Raw genomic sequence first — 23250 nt, 5'->3', positions numbered from 1 at the left:
CCAAAAAATGAAGTGACAAATCTGCAGAAAGAGAGGCTTAAGAATATCTTGGGTAATCCTGAGGAGAAACTATTAATAGCTATTTAATATGGAGTTAGCTTGTGGTTAGTCTGCTTGCATACTGCTGGGGACTATCCTAAAGAAAGTTAAAGTAGGGAGTGTTTTCAATTATAATTTCTCCTTGCAATAAGTAATTTCAATGAGAAGTTCATAATAAAAAAATATAGATTGACATTTAATACAAAATCTGTCTTTAGAGAAAGACTAAATAATGGATAACTCCTAATTATTCCCAATAATTACTTTTGCTTTCTCACCTTTAAATTGGAGAAGAGTTGCAATTTCTAATTTATTTTTAACTTACAGCAGCTCATTATTATTATTAGAAGCACACTTTGCACTGCTTATGTTGGTGAGTAAGAGAATTTAATGCCTGACAGATCAGTATTTGTTAGAGGCAAGAGTGCTCCCTTTACCACTGGGTGTCTTTTCTGACTTGCATGCAACCAGGCCCTCTGTGTGTCTCATTTCTCTAAGTCCAAGATGTAGCAAAAGACTTAGAAAATGCTGTTGAGCAGCTGTTGGTATAAGTATTTTATTTTTCAAACAAAAAAAAAGAGTGCTTTGATTTTTTTTTATTTTTTATTTTTATTCAACATCTCTGCTTTGTTGCTAAATGTCTCTGAGTTTAGAAATTTTTTCCTCTTTGATCTTAGGTGCTGTAATATACACCACTTGAGCTGCTTTTCATGCAGTATTAATACTTGAATGTTTTTCTTTTTTAATGAATGTTCTAAAATGTGTAGTATGAAGTGGGTGAGTTTAAAATAGCAACAAAGCAAATTCTCTCCAAAGTCCTGTAAGAAACAGGTTAGTATGGAATCAAAAGTTATTTCCTTTTTCACTCATTCTTTTCATTTGCCAATTTTAGGCTCCCCTGAGGAATTACAGCAATTTGGCTGATCCTGTCCAACTCTTCCCCTGATGTTGCTGCCTGGTTAAAGCTAGCAGTGATTTTGGATGTGGGTAGGACAGAGGAGGAGCAGGCTGTGCTTTTCACTAGGAATAGTAATGAGGAGCTGCTGAGCACACCTTGAGTGAGGCAAGCCAAGGAGTTTATCCCTTCTTGCAGCAGAGCATCTAGGGCTGGGGTCTCTGATGTAGAAAATTCTGTATGTAGTCCAGTAACATGTAAACATGCAAGGTAATGGTATTTATTAATGCCAAAAACTATTCCTGCAGTAGTGTATTGCTGAAATGCTGGATTGTGAGTTGATACTTCAGCTGTGAACATTGATTTTCAAAAATTACATTAAAATATTCCGTTTAGTGGTTAAATAGCTGTCTCATTGAAAGCTGCTGATGGACAAAGATTCCTGGTGTTTAAAATGCCATCTGGATCCAATAATCTGTCTCAACTGAGAAGAATCTCTTGTATTGCAACAAAATGACATGCACTAGGAAGTCCCATCCCTGCAGGATCTGTAACACCAGTCAACATCTTTCCTCCTCTGAAAAATGCCTGGCAGTGCTGTGCTTTGTAATGTGAGAATCACTGCTGAGCAATAACACCTGCTCATTCCTCAGCCTGAGTCAATTTATTTCAAGGTATTTCTCCCACTTAAAGTAAAGCAAAAGAGCACTCAGAACCAAAGAGCATTTTGAAAGATCCTTTTATTTTTTTGCACTTACTCTTTTTTAATATACATATGAATGGTTATCTTATATAAATGCTTATCCAGAAATGAAATGCAGATACCTAATGTGATGTAATCATGTATATGAACCAAAATATGACTACTGCAGTAAGCTGAGATGTGCTACAAAACTTGTGCCTGACCTGACAATGTAATGTGTGCCTGGAAAAGGAGAAAAGGTTTAAGCTTTGTTGCTGACTCTCAGTATTTTCATGATAGTCCAGAATAAGAAGTACACGGAAAGGGCTACAAGATAAAAAAGAATATCAGTTTGTGTTTTTCCTAACTTCTTGATGACTGTAGTTGCTGTCTGCTACTCCAGCTTTCCCCAGATTTCTTTTGTGGCTTTCAGAGTAGGTTCATATAAAGCGTAAGTTGTATGAAACTCTCTGAAAGTTTTCTTCTGGATCAAAGCTCTTAAAGTAGAAGTCAGACAAAGACAAACAATAGCTACAGATAAGCTGCCTCTAGCAAGCAGACAGATCAGGGTCTGTTGGACTCAGACTTTGGGAGTGTGGCCCAATTCAGTGTCTTAAAGCAATGTATCATATCATGAATTTGGTTCATGCTTGGTTTGGTTCTTATTCCTCCCAAGATGCATATGTTCAGTTCAGTGTTTTGAGTTGGTTTTCCAGGATTCAAAGCTTTTTTTGTCTCATTTCTCTTCCTCTCCACACACCCCCTCAGCTGCTCGGTCTGGTGGGGATGAGAAAGAGTCACTGAACTGTTCTGCTCTTGTAACTAGAAGGCCAGAAGAAACCACAGAGGGATTTTGTGTCCAGCACTTTAATTAGAGAGACTCCTTTTCTTAATTATGAAAGAAACTCAGAAGCTGTGGTAATGGGGAAAAAATGCAATTTTATTTTTTGAACTTGTGCTCCTCTTATTTCTCTGTTTTGAAAGAGTATCTAAAGTTGAGGTTGAGGTTTATGCCCCTGTTAGTTATGTGTATGGTAGTGCCTACAGAAAGAAATTATTCCAGTAGCTTTCCCTTCTTTTCATTTTCCTTCTCAACTCTGTCATGTTATGATTCAGCTTTTTATTGATGCCACACTTAAGTGTTTTATTTAGCCCACCTAGTTTTATATATCAGAGATCCCTAGCCTGGTAAAATTGTGTGGCTTTTTAAACAATGGGCTGAAGGAAAGAAAAATCTGTATTTAAACATTAAAATGGATGTCTTCTAGGCATATTTCAAGAAGTTGCACCATTGCAAAATGTAAATAGATGCTGCTTTTTCACCTTCATTATAAGGCTATGTCTTTCCAGATGGGTTTATTCTCTCACATGCTATGATGTACCATGGAAAAAAGTTGCAAGTTTCTCTCACTTGGGACTAACCTGTACCAAGCTTTGTGTCCCTATCAAAATGAGGTGACATTTATTTTTCACTTCTGTCCTTGTGGTCAGCTGTACTTGATTTTTTTAATAGAGCTATCTGCTTTTTTTAATACCTTTATCTTTTCTCCAGATATAACGACCCCTTGGATAACTTCACGGAGATGTACAGAAATAATATGAATAAAATTATGTCAGACCTCATTAATTTGGCAGAAAAGCAAAATGTTTCTTCAGATGTAACTATGAATAATGGTCACTTCGTAGTCTAAAGTAACTGCTTCTCTTCCAGGGTGTTCCAGAAGATTTGTTGTTTTTTTATAGACATATCCAAAAGGGTGGCCAAGTCTTCCGAGTAAACCAGTGCCTCCTGCTGTACCGTTACCATCCCCAGGCTGCAACTCATTCAATCCTAGAGTAAGTTGGATACTTTTGGTAGAACTTAAAAATTAGCTTCATCTTGGATGACTGACAGCAAAGATGCTTAATCTCTTCAAGACATCACACAGCAAAATAATTACTTATTTGTGTTTAATTGTTTGTTTGATTGATAAAATCTAAAAGGCAAGCACAGGATAACATGTTGGCAGTATCCTTTTCTGATGGTGGAGGGCTCTTGTTTTCTGTTTGTTCTCACCATAATTTACTTTTGAGTAACATACTCTAATGCTGGAATTGAAATTATTAATTGAAATCTTTGATTCAGGTGCCGTTGCCCCTACAGAGTTGTTGTACCTGTGTTAATGACAGGGATGGGGTGGGCACGTTTTAACATTTGACTAATATTCCTCTTTGCAACTGTTTTGGAAATAATTTCACAATAGGTATTTTAAGAGCAATGACACACTTTGGAGACTGCATTTGCTGCAGTAGTGTTTTCTCCACTTGCAGTTACCATTCCTTCAGCTGAGGCTTTGTAACTGATCACGAGATCCTGTAATCTGCCTGAATAACCTCTCTGGTTATCTAAAGCATCTGAGTTTCCTTACTCTCAAAGCAGATGACAAGTATGTGATTATGTATCTCATCTGCTGAGCATGGCAAAGGCAAGCACTGGAGCAGTAATCTCTTCAGTACTTTGAATGCAATTGCAAGAACATGTTTGAAATCCATCCCAGTGGTGAAATTTTGGTGGCTTTTTTAACTAGGATTTTTAATTTGTGAAGTTTTCATTCTCTCATATGTTTTCCCTGTGAACCATAATGTAAAAATGATATTTTTTTCATTTTAAACCTCTATTTTAAAAATGAACTGCCTGGTTTTTTCAAAAGTAAGCAGAAACTTGTAATACCAGCAAAAACATTCTTTTGAGAAAAATTATAAAACTTAAGCCTTCCATCTGATAATGTGCTGCATTTACATATATTATTTTCATGTTTTCAGAGGTCCAGGCCATCTATATCAGATAATGAGATTTTAAAAATACCTGAGGATGTTTAAGAGTAACTAACTCAGGTGCTTCCTCATAAGCTGGTGTCTCCTGGTTTTACAGGGTTGGTCTGGCCTTAAAGAAAATGTTAGATTTCTCTTGTTGATTCTTATGCTAATTCATTTTAGCTGTCAAAGGTGTTCTTTATGATCAGAAGTCCTGCAAGCTGAGCCAAGTAGTTTATTTCTTTTCTGCATTGACATTAATGAAAAATTATACAAGTTTTACTCTCCTTTAGGAGTTCCACACCGGAATCACAGTGGTAATTAAGTAAACTGATTTCTTACTGGTTAATGATATAAATACAGTTTTCAGTCAGTCCTATTTGTATGGCTCAGTAGAACTGATTGGTAAATGTAACCTTTTAATGTGCATTTTATCTGTATATCTCTATTATTACTGTAAATACTGTAGTATGCTAAATAGTATATTACTATTACTATGCTAGTAGTATATTATTAGTAGTATTACTATATAATTAGTATTATATATATTATATATTATTACTATAAAATTAGTATTAGTACTACTAGATAATACTAATAGTACCCTAAATAGCACAGTTGTGGTTAATGTCAGGGTAGATTTTTATAAATGCATTTATAAATGCATTTATACTGATTTGGGGTTTGCAAACAAATGTGAGGTAAATTATTTTCCTTGTTACTGTTGTTTAAATGTAAGTGTTTTGTTTTCTCTTGTAGCATATGAACATTTTGGCAGTTAGTTACAAACTTTTCAGCCACACATCATGGGATGCTAGGACTCTTGGAAGTCTGTTGCTTCTGTCTGTGGGAAAACATCTTATTCTTGGAAATCAGTTTGTTTTGAGTTTACTGCAAGCTGTTGCTTATTCAGATCTATAAGGCTGTGTGGCACAAGCACCCTGAATTACAACATCCTGGGAGGATGTGGAAATATGCTGTGAGTTCTTTCAGATGTGCAGTTGGATCTCCAAATTGGCACCTTTCTGGTCTCACTGGAAGAAGCCAGGCTAGCTGGGCTTCCTCTGGGCTTTCTGCTGCTCTTCATGAGACTTCCTGGACATCCAAGTGAGGTTGTGTCACAGCTCCTCTTGTTCCCCTCGTGGTGCCCTGGTGCAAAGGGCTGAGTAACATCTCCTGCAGATGGGTGTGTGCTGATGGACTCATCACAAGGGTTTAGCTATCATTAAAGTTGGCTGTTTCCTGATTGACCTTTTTGTCACCCCACCTGACTTAATGCATGCCTTTTCTAGAAGTCTCTCTTTTTATTTATTTGTAGGGTGTGTGCTGTTTGAGCAGTGGAATTTTGCCTTTCACCACTGGCTTGTGTTGTCTTTGAGTTCAGGTAGCCCAGACCTGGATTTGGAAGTAGTAAGTCACCAACCAAATTCATACCTTGTTGGAGATCAAAATTATGCTTGTAGGAAATCTGGTTTTTTTTAATATGTATATTTTTTTAGCAGTTTAATCCTAACTTGAGTTTTTTAAAATAGAGCTGGTTAATAGGACTTGTTTATACAAAGGTACATGAGTCAATCATTTCAGGAAAGAAAGGACTCACTTGTAGCCTATTATGGGCTGATTTCAGTTTATGTGAGAGTCTTTCATTATCATTCAGGGAAAAAATGCCTGACTTTGCATTTTGAAACTTCCTCAATTATTTATAAAATTACTCTGAAATTTACATTTAGTTATTTTTATCTAGTATGTATAATTCTAAAAACTAAAGATTTTTGGTAATTTCCTTTGATGAGTATCCTTTTGGAATAAATATCTAGAGGTTAAGGTATCTGTGATGCAGGAAACAAGATCTTATTTTCATTCTCCCTTACTCTGGAGGCACCAGACTGTGTTAGTAAATGCTTTGGGTGTCTGACAGCATCTGAATGAGGTACAGGATCTATATTTAGATTTCCCTGGGTGCATACAGAAATATAAACATTCTCAGTGTAATTTCATTGAAAGCCTTTCCTGCATGCCAGCGAACTGTGCATGAGCCATACGTGTTTTGAGAAACTCCAGTCAGGAATTTACAAGGCAAAACCCCACATATTGTACCTTTCAGATCCAAATGATTTTATCTCATTATCCTAGGGCTCTGTGTACTTGGTGCTGCACAGCTGTGTTACACTGATTTTTGATGCAGTATCAGAGCTGGCTTTAAAGTGAGAAATACTGGAATCAGAAAGCTTGGTGTATAATAAAACATTGTTTAAGTCGTATATTTTGCCAAAGGGGAGAAAAGGGAACTGTATGTAAAACAATGTACTTCATTGCAAGATAAAAGTCATCTTGGAAGGAGATGAGCAGTCAAACATTGTGTTTGTCTTTAGTTACTGTTGCTCTTGAAGATGGGCTGTTGGGGCAGGGAGCAAATCTCTGTAGCAATTTGCAAGCTTTTGGTCAAGAGAAACCTAAGATGTGCAGAAAATAAGGTTTGTACCTTCTGTCTGAGATTCAGCAATTCCCTTTTGTGCAGAAAATGTGAAGTGTACTTAAGAGGCTTACAGTAATTTCATATGCTGTGCATGCAGACCAAGTATAATAATACTGTAAGAGCTGCTTGTGCAGAAATAACCAAAATTACATCATGTATTGAAACCATCTGGTTTCAGGCACTAGAAGCTTCCCATGTCATCTAGAGCAGAGGAGAACAGGCCCTTAGTCTGAGACACACATTTGGTTGTTTTAGAGGTTTCTGAGGCATGGGTCTGGTGTCACTGGTGAGCACAGGAATGCCTGCTTCATTTCCTGCAAAAGCACAGGCATCCAGAAATAGGCAGGCAAGAGGAACAGTGGAGCATATTCCTGTATAGCTGAAAGAAAGATGAGGTCAACTGCATTTTTATCTTTTCTGCTTGCATTTGGCACTTTAATTAAACTTAGAAACTAATGACCTCATTAGATTCTTGAAAAATAAATGGGATTAGCATTGATGGTCTGTCTGTCTTAATAAACCTTTCATGAAAAATAGGCCACAGTGCAAACCCTGTCTCAGTTAATGACCCATGACCTGAAGATGAACTCAGATATTAATAGAACCTATTAACAGTGCAAATGTAATAACTCAGGGGGATGATATTGTCCAGTGATTAATAAGTTCACATGCAGTTCAACAGAACAACAATGACAACATCCTCACCAGTATGGTCAAGGTTCAAATGGGATTCATTTCTGAATTTCCCATAAGGACCTTGAATTTTGTGTACAAAACCAGCTATAAAGAATCAGTTCTTTCAACTCTCTGATTAGAAAGTTCTCTGTTCTTCTAGCTCTGGATTATCTATCAGGTTGAGATTCACCTCTGATATAGAACTCTCATCCTACCATGAATAAAAATCCACTGGAAGAGGTTGTTCTCTCTTCCTGCCTGGTGTTATCCGAGTAGCACGTGGGACCAACCTATACAGAAAAGGTCAAATTTATGGATTTATAGTATAACTGTGGATGGTAACCAATGCCTAAAATTCCAGTACTGCTTTGGACATTGAACTTGTATTTGTGCATTTCTCAAGTGCTTGTACATCTGTCTTTGCTCTGTTAATTCACTTAGGGAGCCTCAGTGGGGGAAGGAGGGGAAAGGCAGTCAAACAATATGGAGAGGTTTAACTGAGCTCAGACATTAAATCATATAGCTTTTATTGTCACATTATCTTTCATTTCAAAATAGGACTGCAGCAGATGTTTCTTGACTCCTGTATTCAGTCAGGAGGTCACCACATATTTTAACAGAGGTCCATTGTTACATTACTTGGGTGGATGGTATGGTAATAACTACTTGGGACTGAGGAACACACTTCATAGTCATTCTCACCCAATGCACGAATCCTGCAGAATTTTGGCTTCTCTTCTTCCTTCCACACTACATAACTGATGGGTATTGGGGCTGAGGCAAATGAGATCCTAGGAAAATTACTTAAGGCTCAAGAATGATTTTCCAAGTAGAAAAATGTATACTTCTGAAATCTATTTTGTGAAGAAGTGAGAAGAAAATGGAAGAAATGGAAAAAAATTATGTACATCAAGAATTTGGGTCAAGGAGAGGAGTATTAGGATGCTGGAACAAATTTCAACAGTCAGAAGAATTTGTATCCCAACAAAAATCTTAACTGAATACAGGCTAGGAAATTATACTAAAGGCTACCTAGAAACAGCTCCAATCCTTTCTGCCGTGGGTAGGATAACCAGCCTTGGTTTGGGATGATGCAGGGTAACAACACCCCTCCTGGTTTTTGCTGGTGACTATGAATGCATGATAATGCAAAGTCTGAAAATAGCTGTGAGAATTATCTCTGAGCTGTGGTTTGTGCAGCTTCTGGACTGTTTCAGGCATTTTCTTTAATCATCCTTTGCACATTGCTACAGTTCCCATCTGTTGCACCTGTACTGGCTCATAAAGGATAGGAAAATGACACTCATTCTCCCTCCAGACAGGAATCCCAGTTATCTACTCTGGAAACATCAAAAAATGTGGCAGATGAGGTGAACTGGAAACCTGAAGGGGGTAACTGAAACTCTCCCTCTTGTCACTTTGTAAACTTTCTTTTGCCTCAACCTGCAAGTCTATAGTTTGTGCTGAGCAGGGTTTCACAAAGATGAAGTCTCCGATTGTCACTCTGCAGCTCAGTCACAAATTCTCCCCTTAATTCTGTGTTTATCTGATGATCTCAGCTTGCACTGTTAAAAATATTTCAAGGTTAACTCAAGACTGCAAGGCATCTGATTTAATTTAAATTTTTTATTTAGAAGGGCACATGCAATATGAGGATGTTGGTTTTTCTCTTTTTCAAACTCAAGTGGAAAAGAAACTTGTCTGTGTCACTCAAGTCAACAGAACAGACTTTGAAGTACCTCTGGGATGTAATGTAGTGTTATCCTTCTGAAGTCACATTTCAAAGTAAAATCAGTCTTAAAACCTTTCCATTTACGTGCAAAGCAATAATCTTCCCTTTTAGGAAGCTAGCAAAAGCTCTAAAATTTCCAGTAAAGTGATCCTGGAAAAATACTTGACCTTCATATTTCTTTCCTTTAACTTTCCTTCTGGGAATATAGTATGCTCTAATGAACACAGAAAAAAGCAAGTGTCAAAGGATGCCAGCAGCAGCTAAAGCTTTGCAGCAGGAATGCAGCTTGTGCTTGCATTAGAAGAGATTTGCAGTCAAATCCAAGATTTTTTTGTTGTTGTTCCATTAGCTGAAGTGCTGGTGCACAGCCATAGTCCTTAATACAGCATGGAAATTTTATATGGAGAAGCTGTTCTTCTTGGGTACATTTATTTGTGTGTGAAGTTCTTTCCAAGTTATCACACCTCAATCAGTGATGAAGTGCTAAGCAGGATTTGGCTCTGCTCAAAAATCACACTCTGAAGTGAAGTGAGCTCTCTGGAGCTAACTAATAATCCCAGCAGGAATCCATGTGTATTAATCCTATAAGGGCTGCGTGTATTTCAGACCATAACTCAGGGATGTGAAGGACCAGCACAAATAAATCACAGAATACCTATTGTTAAAATATTAGGTGTTGTAACCCATGTAGTCTTAAATATGATGTTACAGGGTGGGAATTGATATTCTGAAAGCATACCTGATAGGAAGGGATGGGAAGTGACAGCTCGGAGGAATGGTCCATGAACAAAATGCTTTCCTTGAAGACGTCTTTTCTTTCCAAGAACTTATCTTGAACTTCTTGAAGATCACAACAGGTCTTCAGAATTTAAAGATGTTAAGAATGTTAGATGTTCCCTTGTTACTGTTTCCAAAGCCAGCACACTGTTTGGTATTAGCCTTATAGTTATTTACCTCAACAGCTTGGCTTAAATCCTATTGTAGAACTTATTACAAACATGAAGACATAAGGTGTAATTGGACACAGACATCTAACAGTTTTCTTTTTTTTCTTAAGAAGTTTTATGAGGCATACATACCACTTCTTCCAAAAAAATACCAAAGAAAGGAAAAAATGTTCCACTGCTCTTTGTTTCTAGAAATGCTATTTCTTATAAAAGGCATCAAATAAAGGCACAGTCACATTTGTGTCACTGCTGAATAAGATTTCAGAACCTTTAAAATTAAATCATCTGGATGTGAGTATGTGCACATGCATATAGCTATACCATCATGCTTTAGGGGTCAAAATCCACCCTTTTTCTAACTCTCCAGGGAAACCATCTGGAATCACCGAGTCAGGTTTCTTGAAGACAGAGTCCTGAGCTCCTGGACATCATTCATTATTTGGAATGCTGGCAAGCAAGGCAGAAAGCTCTACAGAAGTTTGTCACCAGCTAATAGGAGAAAGGTGAGCTACTAAGAGTGGGTAACACATGTACCAACCCACTTTCTTCTTTCATATACCTCACTGTTTCTTCTAACATAAGGTAGCAAAATTCTTGTAAGTTTTTTTGTTGTTAAAGTACTAGTTGATGGCTAACATAAATTGCAGAAACCACAAGATTCGGTTTGAAATGCTGGGTTGCATTATTGAGCCTGTGTGGGGTGTATCTAGTGTGACATTTGCACCCCTGTTCCTGCTTCTTGATGACAGAGCACAGCAATAAATCAGACACACCATATACAGCTTGTGGCCTGCTACTGGGTAACTAACTATACAGCCAGGTACTCAAGGTGAGTAGAATAGTTCTTCATTTGGAAGGTATAATACTGAAGTACCTTGTCCATGTTTATTCATCTGTATATATTAGAGTTCTTAAGGACAAGTCCTATCAGATGTTGATGAGCCTGGTTTGTACTATGAGGAGTAGCTGTACTCTGACTCCCTTTTAAAAAAGCCTGATTGCTTAAAAAAGAGGAGTGTAGTGTGGGGTAAAGAAGCTGTGGTACATAACTCTCTATGTTTACAATCAACTGAAAATGGGGGGCGAGTTACTTGTATTTGGCAATGACAGATATTCCTCTAGAGAGATTTGTCTGAGTTTAATAACTTTATATCAAATTCTTTTGTGTAATAACTTTTTGCTATATAAAGGCCTTAGGGCTAATGTCAAATGGTTGTTTCTTTTCAACGTGAAGCATTCACTTTATTACTGAACATGTTTTCTTAAAAATATGGACAGGAAGACAAAATGACAAATGCATTTATAAACTTCAATAATGTAGTGGCCTGCAGACCACACACACATTTAAGAAAAGACACAAACCAAAAAGAATTCCACCAACTTACAAGCAACTATTGAACCTTTCTGCCTGCAAAATTATGAGAATTATAAAATAAGCCCCAAGGGATGAGGTGGCAGCTTGTCTGGTACATTTATGAGCTATTACATGAAAAATAGACTATGTTGTTTTTGTAGCAGTGTCTTACCATCTTAGGTGTTGGGGTTGTTTCATTTGGTGGGTTTCTAGGGTTTTTTTAGTGTCAAGCCAAAATAGAAATTGTTATTAAGGTAGAACACCTCTCCAGCTCTGGGTTACTTTTGTCATCTCTTTCTGCAAGTGACTCATTCAGCTCTTCATATCCTGTTCAGCAAACATAATGACAATTTAAAGATGTCACTGCAAAGCTGATAAAAAGGGCAAGAGAAAAAGAATATTGGTTGGGTTTTTGTCATTTTTCTGCCAAAGCTACCTCTCCTTCAGTAAGGAAAAACCTTCATGGCCCAGGATGCTAGCACTGACTGTGGTTCTAATTAACTGGATTCTCAAGTTCTTTCCAACTGACCTTTAGGTAACCTTTGCTTTGGCAGGGTTGCAGGACACAATACTATTTTGCTTCTCTCAAGGTTACACTTGCAAATATTCCAGTATGCTTTAGTTTGATACTGAAATATTGCATTGAGCATTAACCCATTAATTACTGGATACTGTGTCAGACATTTAGCAAGCTCACAGGCCAGATACAATTGCACATGCCAGGTAGGACTCATTTTGCAAATGTACTGCAGACAACTGCTGCTAAAATGCAGTCAGTCTTATCCTTAATACTTGTAATCAAACTTTATCCACTAAGTCTGACTTGTTATCTGAAGCTCAGAGGTTTTCTCAATAACCAACAAAGATAAATAGCTTCAGAAAGGGACTCCTATCATCCTAACTGAGAGCAGAGGACCAGCTTATAGATAGCTAGTTTAGTGTTATCTGTAGGGATTACAGCACTAGGTATTTGTTTAGTTGTTGAGGCTCATTATGGTTTCCATTGTAACTTCCTAGCTCTTCAAAAGTGAGATCCAAAGTTTCTCCATCTCAGTCAGAACTGAAGCTGAAAAGATATCCTAATGTTTTATAGTTCTTGGCAAAGATATGTGGAAGTAATTAAAAGATCTCACTTCTCAAAGTGCTAATCAAAGGATTTTGCTGCTGGTGATTGAGGAAATAAAATTTGCAGTAAGTAGTTTAGGGCAGTGCTCAGTCTAAATTAATAACAGTAAAAGGAGGCTAGTTAAACCCCTTGTTACACTTTTCCTTGAAAATCCTTCAGGTGTTTTGTGAGTAATCTCCAACTCTTGCCAAAGACACTAAAATCCCTTATGAACAAAGGTTGTAAATAGTTGTTGCTCTATCCTTTCCAGCCCTAAAACCAATAAAACCCTTTTCCTGTCTCACTCTTTAAAGACTACCTTAACAAGATTTAAGATTTCATATATCCAGTTAATTATGAGAACACTGGAGATTCAGTATCATTTTGAATCTACAATTAGACTCTGGGGTTGCAGAGGCCCTGGAATATGAATTCATCAATTACACATAAAAATACAATTCCAAAAACCCCTTACAAGAAAGTATTATCTAACATATAAATACAATTAATATTTTCTCCTCTGAAGGTCCAGTTGTGTGAAACAGTGCAATCTTAAAAGGTGTAATTCCTTTTGAAATGCAGGTTAACTTTCCAAAATAAGTTGTGTCATTTAACTAAACTGTATGCTTTAACTATCTAAATTTGAATTTCAGTTGGTTTTATATTTTAAGTTGCTTAAACTCTTGGAAATTTCACCTGTGCTCTGTTACACTGCTTCATCCTCTCACTGAGATTCAGAATTTCACTGGGGGTCATGCTTCCAGTATTTTTAGAACCTGGTAACAAAGCAATCATATCCCTTATACTGACTAGGTTTTTGTGGGATGTTTGAAAAGTACAAATATGTTGCTTTTTTTTTTTTTAGAATACAGAATTATGGCAATTCCAGGAAGCAGCAGTCTATGTTCATGCTCACTAACAAATTAATACTTCAGTGTTTTTGGAAAACAGGCTGAGTTTGAATTATGGCTATGTTAAAAGAAAAAAGGACACCTAAGCAATATCCTCTCTTTCCCTTCAGACATCTGTATGGTGAATATTAAAATAACACTTTGTCTCCAAAGAGTTCAGGCAAAAATCCAAGTCTCAGTATTTTTGCTAAACAGCAACACAAGAAAAAAAAATTATTAGACTCATAAGGGTTTTTTTTTTTATGAATTAATTACCAGGATCTCAGTATTCTTAGGGAAATTCTGTTTCCTGGCTGTCCCTTTCTTGATTCAGGCAATTGACAGTGGTTCAGTATGAGCATTTCTGCAAGAATGAAGTCAAACAGACCTTTTTTGTTTAAAACACATCCGTCTTGTCTATAATTTGCAGCTGAAGATGGAAACCAAATGTTTTGGGGATGCTACATATGCCTGGAGGGTTTCTGAGCTGTCTTGTCTGGTCTTTTATTCTCCATCATAATTTAGCTAAAAGGAGAACTTCAGCATTAATGTTTTGTGTCATTTCCGATAGCTGAAAATAGTACCCAAGTAGTGAGCAGAAAAGGAGAGGGAAAAGACAAAATAGGCATCAGCTAATTAGTGGCATGGAAACAGTGCTGGTACAGAGCCAGCCCATGAGGTTTCTCTATGACAACCCTATCCACCAGTGGCAAACTTGAAAACTTTTAGATGTATTTTGTATCCTCTTTTTCCTAGCTCAGCGTCACATTTGTTTCTCTTCACCTTTTTTAAAAGCCACATCACTAAACCAGCAACCAAGATCCTTCAGTTCTCACCCAGAAGTAAGATGTTTAAATTTTGTAGCACCTCAGCTGCTATAAAACCTATGAATGGCAGTGTGAGAGTCTGGAGTGAGGATGAAAAAAGCAAAGAAACATAAATAAAGGGAAGAATTTAACACTCACCTGGACTGTGGAGCAAAAGACAGAATGATAATGTGAAGATGTGTTAAAAAGAGAGCCTAGAGAACAGGGAGAGAGAGAGAGATGAAATTTGAAAGCTTCAGTTAAATCCAGGTATAAAGCAGGCTGAAATGACATTGGAGAGAAATAGAGGCTTCATTTTTACTACAGTCAATATCTTGTGGTTTACTGGAAGACTCTGAGGCCACTGTATGTCTCTTGTTCAGTTTGTGATTATCTCTGCCTACCTGAACTTGCATTATAATGCCTTCAAACTTTGTTTTGAAATGAATGGCCAAAATTGATTTAACTTGCTGCACAGATTTATATTAACATGTTTCCAAGGCTTTATATAAGCTTGAATGAAAGAATTATAAATAGAAGAATCAACAGGGTTACTGGAAGTTTAAAATGGATAAAGATTGCATGAAATATGGGGAGAATGCAACAGGGGAAGTCTGCTGCTGTAGGACTTTGCAGAGTTTTCAGGTTGTCTTCATTAAAGATAAATTTTATCAGAGCAGTTGGTGCAATCAGCAGGGGGAGGAGACAATGTGCAGGTGACCACTTATCAAAAGGATTGTCCTTTTTTTCTGTTGTGCTCTATGATCATCAGAGACCTCAGGCATACCACAGGTGAAAATAAGATTAGGACATAAGATTCTATGAAGATCATTTACCATAAAAGGATATTATTAGGCTGATGAAATCTTTTAGATTTTCCATTAGGAAATTTGAGTGGAATGGGAAGTGTAAGAAAACATCCTCTGCAGTAGCCAGAAACAGTAAATAAATCAAATATGAAACAAACTATTAATTCTTGTGTAATTAGTAGCACAGCTCAAACAGCTAGATAATTACAGTTGCCTCCCAAGACCACTCCTGATGAATTCTTAGTCTGTACAATTGGAGGAGGATTATCTGCTGCCCATTAATCTCCTTTTACCACAGGGAGGTCTGATAGTCTCAGCCTGTGTGTCTCTCCACACAGATCCTGTGTTTATTGAAAAGGACCAGCCAGAGAAGTGCTTTTATCTTCCCCTAGCAGATTTTTTTAAAGTAAATATCTTATCTCTTAAGCCACATAAACTTTCTTATGAGAGAGAAAATGGTTTCTCCTTTTTCCCTTAGGCCTTTGCAATCCATGTTTATAAAAATTATTTACAGTAATTGTGTAGCTTATACCAACCAGATACTTAGCTGTGTCTTCTAATTTTTAGCTGAAAGAAATAACAATCTTTTTTCTTTGTTTTGGGATTATGTAGATTTTCAAACAAGTGGTGTTCATATATTTAATGATTTATACATATATATTCTTAAAACTGAAGTGTTATATGAGGATTTGATAAGCTTCAATGGAGACATATTGTCAGAGGCATTGCAAAAGAACCATTTTGCTAGAAGGAAGGGAAAAAAAAACAACTTGAGACTGCTTTATTGCTTTGTAATTCATAGGTTCCTCTCTGGGAGACAGGAGTTCTTGTATAGATAGATGGTCTTAATAAAAGATGAAAGAAAGAAGCCATTAATGCAGAAAAATAAATAGGTAACTGTGTTTAGCCTGATAGTATCAAGTGAATAACTTGTATAAGCCTGATGCCTTGAGTTCTCCTTGTAGGATAAACACCCATGCATAAGTCCTGTATTTAGGCTCCAGACTTAGATTTTCTTTAATTGGAAAACAAATAGTGTGTGTCAGGAAAAAAGTTGACTTGCATTTTGACCACCCACAGGGTGCACAGCCTGGCAGAAAAATTGCCCATACAAGTCTGACATGTACAATGCTGTAAATAGCAGATTAAAGCTGGCTGAATCCATAGAAAATTAGAGTGGAGATGCCTTAGTGGTAATTCAACAAAAGGTTAGGATAATTGCCATCTTCCAAGGGAAATAAGTTACAGCTTTACCTCTCAAGTTGTGGTGTTTAGTTTGGGGTTTTTTTCACACGCTTGCTGCTACCTGGAATTTCATGTGCTGGATCCTCTGGAGCTGGGTGGCTTAGGGCAAATTCTGCACATTGTAGAATTTTCTACACATGGTAGGGTGAGTTATGGCACAGTCTGAGAGGAGCATTATGGTTATTGGTAATCTGGTGATACAAGAGCTGTCTGTGGTTCTCTGGCACCATTCACATTAAGATGAAATCTGTGCAGCAGTCAGGGGTTTCTTGATCACTGAATTATCAGTTGCTGAAGGTGAATTGTGTGATGCTTTCCACCTTAAAGCTGAGTTCTCTCTTACTTGCACTAAAGTGCAGCTATTCACTTATGTCAAAGCCTTTGGTGTTTTTTTCTTTAACTATGGGATTATAAGCAGCTTCTTGGAAGCCAATTTTAATGTATTGCACTGTATTTACTCCCAGAACTCTGTTGGGCTGACAGTATACATATATCCTGCCAAAGTTTGTTTGTCGTGACCACAGTTTCTACGACAGAACTGAAATTTGCAGAGTATTGGAGAATTTTAAAGGTGCTTAACCCAGAATGACAAGTGTGCAGCTAAGTAACCTCTCTTTCCACAGTGTTTTCCTTGCTTCCTTCCATGTGTTTCTATCTGTGTATGTATGTACAGATGTGAATGAGATGGGTAGAGGAGATCTCAGGATTTTTGTGATGTCGAAGGAGTTTACTGCACTCAGTCCACGCTATCTGATCCTTCAAGAACAATACATCATTATGGTGATCATGGAAATAGGGCCAGGGATGTAAATTCTATTAACTTGTGTTTACAGACAAAAAAAAAAAAAAAAAAAAAAAAAAAAAGTAACAGTTGTTACTGTTTGCTACTGTCTACCCCAGCCTACATCCATCAGAAAAGACCTTTGTATCATGTCTAGTAACTCCTCAGTACTGCCCTGAATTCCCTCATTTTTCTCTTTCCATTTTAATGTCTGAAGGAAAGGTGTGTCCTTAGTGCACTCCCTGCATCATCATCATCCAGAAGAAAAGTCTGAGTCTTCTGGCCTGTAATGCTGATTCCTTTTGTCATAAAAGCCCCTAAGTGAAAATTTAATGTTTGCTTAATATTCTGTTCTTTATTTTGGTGCTTGTTTTGAAGCAAGCTGTCTTCCAGGTATATTTGTACCATGTCTACCCCTAAGGGTGCCCCCCCCTCCAGGTTATTAGCTGTATTTTCCACATTAAGTTTTTGTGCTGGTGGTGTTCAGCTGTATTTGTAGTCCCTTGATAGTTTTGTTTTTATTCTCATTATGTTGATGTTTAATGGAAGAACTGATACTATGTTATGTAAGGATTTGTGCAGAAAACTTCCATTGGATAGTAGTTATATCTACAAAGTATTTTTGATGTAGAAAAATTTATGTTGCAAAGAATGCAAATCTTCTCTGGCCATGGCCTGGAAACCCTTAAATCCCAGTTCTGTTTGCCTGCAGTTTTCCCCCAGTGCTGTGAATATGGCACTGGGTGTCAGGAGTGAAGCAGCAATAAAGAGTGCAAAAGTTCAGCATTGTGCAGCTTGTGTCAGAGCTTTCCTCTGCACAGGAGGTCATGTTGGGTAACACAGAACTATCTTAATCACAGGAGGAAAATGTGACAGAGCTTTGGAGACACAGCAAGCAAGCAGGCCAGTCTTTTGCAGCTTCTCTAACGTAATAAATTAATAAACAGCTGGATGGCTTTTCAAATTTTCTCAGCTCGAAGTGTTGTTAATCGATTTTTAATGCAACAATTAAAAATATAGGAAAACTGCTATCCAGCTTTCACCAGGATAATTGATTTCTGCAAAGCCTTAACTATCAGAACTGTTGTGCTTCAGTGTAAGAGCTCTGTGTAAATAATCTGAATAGATCCAATGGAAAACAGGAAAACAGTGATGTTTATTTTAAAAAGTCTTCTGAAATGTTTCTGGCAGCCTAATGGTTAAAAAATGAGGGCACTTTGTATTTTGGATTGCAGACATTTATTCTGCCTCCATATTTATGAGGAATGCACACAAAAAACCCATCTGAAATACTTGTCAATGTGGGCTGCATATAATGCCTCCCAAACTACAGTACGAATAACCAAAATGAAGCAGTAATTGTGTCTTTAAACACCAAATCTTCTGAACCTTTTAACTGAAAAATACAAAGTCCAAACCCCCAGCAATCCCCCAAGCTGGTGAGCTGAATCAAGGCTGGGGTTAGCAGAGCAGTGCTGCCTGAGGGGGCTGCTTGGGGTGGGCAGGAGGAGGAAGATCTGGATTATCTGATTTTAGGTGTCCAGTGGGAGTGAAAGTGAGGTCAGTCACTGGGTTTAGTTCACTTGGCTTATTGCTGAGGGTCTGAGGATGCAGATGATGGTCTGGGATGTTTTCTCTTAGATCACCTGTTCCCATGTTCATGCAAACACAGTGAGTGCTCACAGACAACTGCAGAAGTTGCTGTCTCCTGTAGATACAGGTGAAGTACCTGCTGGTAGCAAAGAGTGGAATTCTGCTTCTCTTTTGCCAGGTAACTGCATTTTGTGATGTTGATGAAAAGAAAATAACAAAAGGATTCTACACTTACGAAGAATCTGAGGTTGGTTGCAACTTCTCTTGCAGATCTTTACTGTGATCTGGAAATATTCTGGGAATCATGGTGAATTAATACATTGCTTTTAAATACTGTGTAGCAACTTGTTTTAGCAAGGGGGCTGGATAGCTGGGGATTGATGCTGGAGTGTGAGCTCTGGAGCCAGAATGATGAATCTCACACTTGCTGGAATCAGTTCAAAAAAACAAAAATGCACATACTCTGAAAGATTCTGGTGGAATGGTAAAATGCAGCCTTTACTGATAGTTTTTACTTTTAAGTAGGGGTAGAATTTGGCTCATGATGGTTCAAAGTCAGGTATCTCTTAAAATAAAGAACACTTCTGTCAATATGGTAAACTCTACAGGATAGTTACACTGTACCTGAATAAAACTTTAAGTTCCTTGAAGTACAAGAAACATTTTACTTCCTAGAGAAGGAAGCAGGACATTTAGATGGCAATAAGTAAGTCATATAGGAAAAATGTTTTCTTGTTGCAGTTTGGTGAAAAGACAGTTCTTGGTTTCAGTGGGCAGGGGATCAGCTCCTGTGAACAAAGTCTGGGAGTGCAATCTGAGGGGACAGCCCAGGCTGGCTCAGGGGTGGTCTGTCTGCCTCTGCCCTCAGCCACCTCCTCCCACTGCTTTGTTTATTGTGGGTCTGGCAGTCCTGGGGCTGCAGGATTCAATTGCCTGATCTGGCAGAAAAGGAGGCCTCAAAATAAAAAAGTTTTCCAGCAAGTTATCTCATGAATCAAATTACCCTGAGGGTGGATGATCATGGTATCTGGGAGTAGGACAAGGGAGGGATGGAGGAAGAGGAGGGGCACATCCTGTTCCTGAGGTACAGCTTGTGGTTTGAGTAACTGTGAAGTCAGGTTCTATAGTGGGAAGCTGATGAGGATTTTCAGCTGCATGAAAGCAACTGGAGTTGAGGATTTTGACCTGGAAACCTGAGGACTCACTACGACTACTGTCAGCATAACTGGTACAGATCCTCTGCATCTGCGGTGATTGTACTGCAGCCTGCTGTGAATCCTTAGAAAATTCTGCAGCTTGGATCCATGGAGTCCCAGTTGGATTGTGCCTGCAGTTGTGCCTGCTCTGCTGCTGCTCTGGTGGCAGTAAGCTGATGCTGCTCACTGAAGGGGCAGAAAATTAAAAAAAAAAACCAACATATTTTTTATGGGGTAGGCTGTTAAAGCAGAATATCTTGCAACCTGTTCAGAGAGGGAATTGTTTGGGAAAGAGCTAAAAGTAGAGGCTGGAGGTAAGGAAGAAGCTGTAGAGGAGTGAGGCCTTCTGCTTTCAACAGCAGAAAGCTTCATTCAAAGAAACACAACCGTGTTGAAAGATTGTGGTAAAAAAATAAGGAGTACTTGAAACAACTGGCAAAATGATGAGTGCATGTGACCAGCTGGGCTGTTCAGATGAGGTATCAAAATAATGTTTTACCCTTTTAGTGTTTAGTAGCTCCTAAAACTAAGCTAACAAGGAACCCTGGATGTCTTTTCACTGAAATCTCCTTTTCTTTCCTGCAGGAGAGACCAAAACCCAAAATTCCCATATGTCACTTCAGAGATGCAACTCCACCTTTCATCATCTGTGTGAAGCTGGTGAGTACCCCCTCCAGCTTTCACTTGACTCCAAAATCAGGATTTGTTCCTCACAAAAATTAATTTCTGTTTACTGTAAGTAGCTTTTTTTCCAGAAGCTTTTACCATTTCTTTCTTCTTTGAAGTGGTTGAATTGACCAAATGACATAACTAGAAGATACCAGCAGTTATTTTGCAAAGCACAGTATGAGGTGACACGAGTTGTAAAGCAAAACAGCAAATACATGCTAATTGCAAGCACCAGTGAAAAGGTCTCTAACAGTAACTAAAATCTGTAGCTACATAAATATCACTGATGCTCTCATGCTGAACTAGATCTGTTCAAAGATTGATCAGCTGCATCTCCTCTGGTAGGGGCTGCTTTTACCTTAGCACTCCAAACTTTACAGTCAACTTTGAGATCGTAACTCTGAGTTTAAAGCCAGACTGAAAGTACCTCAGGGCATTATCATGTACTGTTGGTTGATAAACTCTTGGATAAGCCAGTAATGTTACAACTAATTTAATTTTTCATAGTACATATAATGGTTGGTGGAAGTCCCTAGACAAAACATCTGTGCAACCTGTTACAAAGCACATTTAATTTTTGAAGCCCTTACAATGAAACTCTTATGCAACATCTTGCCTGAAAACTCTGGCCCACAACTTCAGCTGTGATTTCAGCACATTTTCCACTCATGGCCACTGAGCATTTTCTACTTGCTGATCCCAGAACACTGTAGGGACATGCAGTGTCTAAATAGTAGGCAGTGTTGCCTTTGGAAATGCAATTTGACCTCTGCTTGGGAACAGTCTGATTTTGTAAATTTACTCCTAAAAATGGTATCTGTACCATTTGTATGTGTAGGAGGCGTAAAACCCAATGAAGGGAGAAAAGGAATCTGAGGGTCCAGGAAGCAACCAGCAGTGCAGAACCAAGGCTTCTGGATCCTCCTGTTCCTTACCATTGGCTTTCCCAGCTGGTCTTCGGGAATAATTATTATCAACCTCTCCCAGTGCTGCCATGGCTGCTGTGTTTTATTCTTCTCAGGAGCCCTTGTGGAGGCTCAGAATCTGTGACATCCCACTACTTCCAGGGTTGGGGGTTAGAATAAAATGGCCACATTTTTCAGTAGTTTTGTCATGCAGAGCAGTCTTCTACCAAAACAAAACCAGTTGATAAATGTCTGTGGTAAAAATACTCAGGTATCCTGTCTGCTGCAGCTTTCAAGCTTCTAGGCCTGACCACAAGAGGAAATGGCTTTTAAATGGGTTGAGAAGAGCACTGAACTTTTTCATTCAACTGTGTTGATATTGTGCAGGCCAAGTACAGTGCTAAGGTTTAGGCTTTGCTGTTTCCAGGCTGAGACTGCCTTGCTTTCTGTACAGCCCACATCTGAAAGAACAGCCAAACCCAAAACTTCCCACTTGCTTTGCTTTAATTGCTTTAACTCCTAACGTCTTCCAACATACTTCTGAAAGTGGGAGAACAGGAAAGACTTGGACAGGGCATATTAAGACTGCATCAAATGAAAGATGTCTTTTCTGTGACAGCTATTGCTGCCTCTCTAATGCTGTTCAACCAGGTTTATTAAAACTGTGCAGAAAATGTTGCTGTAAATTCCTTTGCAGAAAGAGTGCTATCCTTGCATGGAACCTTGCACCAGAACTGTGTTTAAAGGTCACAAATGTCCTGTATGTTCAAACCAGACAAGGAGCTCTGTGTTCCAGGCCATGCAGTCAGAAAACACACAGAAGCCCCAGGTACAGTCTGTACAGACAGATCTCAGTGCAGCAACTGCAACCTCACTCCATGGTGCATGGAACTGCTGGAAGTTTGTGTAAGGAACAATTAGCTGCAGATCCTGATTTCATAAACAGAAGTTATTAACAAATTCCTAAACAGCCTAGAGTACCAAATTTAGCTTTACTATTTACCAACATAAGTTCATCTGCAGAAGAGAGTGTCCAGGGGCCTTGTTGTCTTTTGCTCTTTAGGGTAAAGCATTATTTTTAGTTTTGCTGCAGACAAAAACCTGCATGTTTATATGCAGCTGTAAGAGGGTAATTTTGAAGATTAGGTATATTTATTCAGTGGATTGTTTGCAAGCAATGACTCTGTTGGCCCTGTACTTGAAGTGCTGTTTGCTTATTTATTTTTTCAGGCAGTTCCTCCCTTGCCAGCATTGGTGCTGCTTTGTTACCATGTAAAATCATTTTTTTGGAAAAAGTTCCCCCCTGTGATCCTTGCTCAGTTTGTATTTTCAGATGGCTTCACGAAGGGCTGTAGCTGGAAATCTGCTGTGGTGTGAGTGTGTGTCCAAGTTTTTGTTAAAAAGATAAAAGTGGCTTTAACTTGTCAGCATCCCACAGGACCCAAGGGTTTGCACTCCGTGTTTTGTGCCCTGTTCTGGCATGGATTCCAAGTGCTTGAAATGAAAGGGATTTCTATTTTTCTATCTCAGCAATTAAACTAGTTTGGTTGAATGAAGTTTTCAGTAAATGTACTCTTAGAGCAGTTATTGCAAAGTCCTGCCTTGGTCTGTCAACCTCAGCTTTGTGCTCTGGGAATGAAACATTTAGGTTTTAATTC

The 23250-nt window shown here is 38.2% G+C and overlaps 1 protein-coding gene across 5 annotated transcripts in view; it reads left to right on the top strand.

Annotated features, from left to right (window-relative positions):
• Positions 1 to 23250, top strand: part of B3GNTL1 (UDP-GlcNAc:betaGal beta-1,3-N-acetylglucosaminyltransferase like 1) — a 100379-nt gene that overhangs the window by 71681 nt on the left and 5448 nt on the right. For 4 of the 5 annotated variants that reach the window (XM_030461676.1, XM_030461675.1, XM_030461673.1 and 1 more), the window contains 4 exons: positions 3328 to 3452; positions 10607 to 10742; positions 19001 to 19069; positions 20604 to 20678. In XM_030461676.1, coding sequence (XP_030317536.1) covers positions 3328 to 3452; positions 10607 to 10742; positions 19001 to 19069; positions 20604 to 20678 — 405 coding nt within the window. The remainder of the gene's footprint in view (positions 1 to 3327; positions 3453 to 10606; positions 10743 to 19000; positions 19070 to 20603; positions 20679 to 23250) is intronic. The other variant, XM_030461674.1, reaches the window with a different exon arrangement.

The sequence above is a fragment of the Calypte anna genome, chromosome 18 (genome assembly GCF_003957555.1).
Source record: "Calypte anna isolate BGI_N300 chromosome 18, bCalAnn1_v1.p, whole genome shotgun sequence".
Taxonomy (NCBI): Eukaryota; Metazoa; Chordata; class Aves; order Apodiformes; family Trochilidae; genus Calypte; species Calypte anna.
Note: the sequence above shows the minus strand (reverse complement) of the source record. Positions and strands in the feature narration are given on the sequence as shown.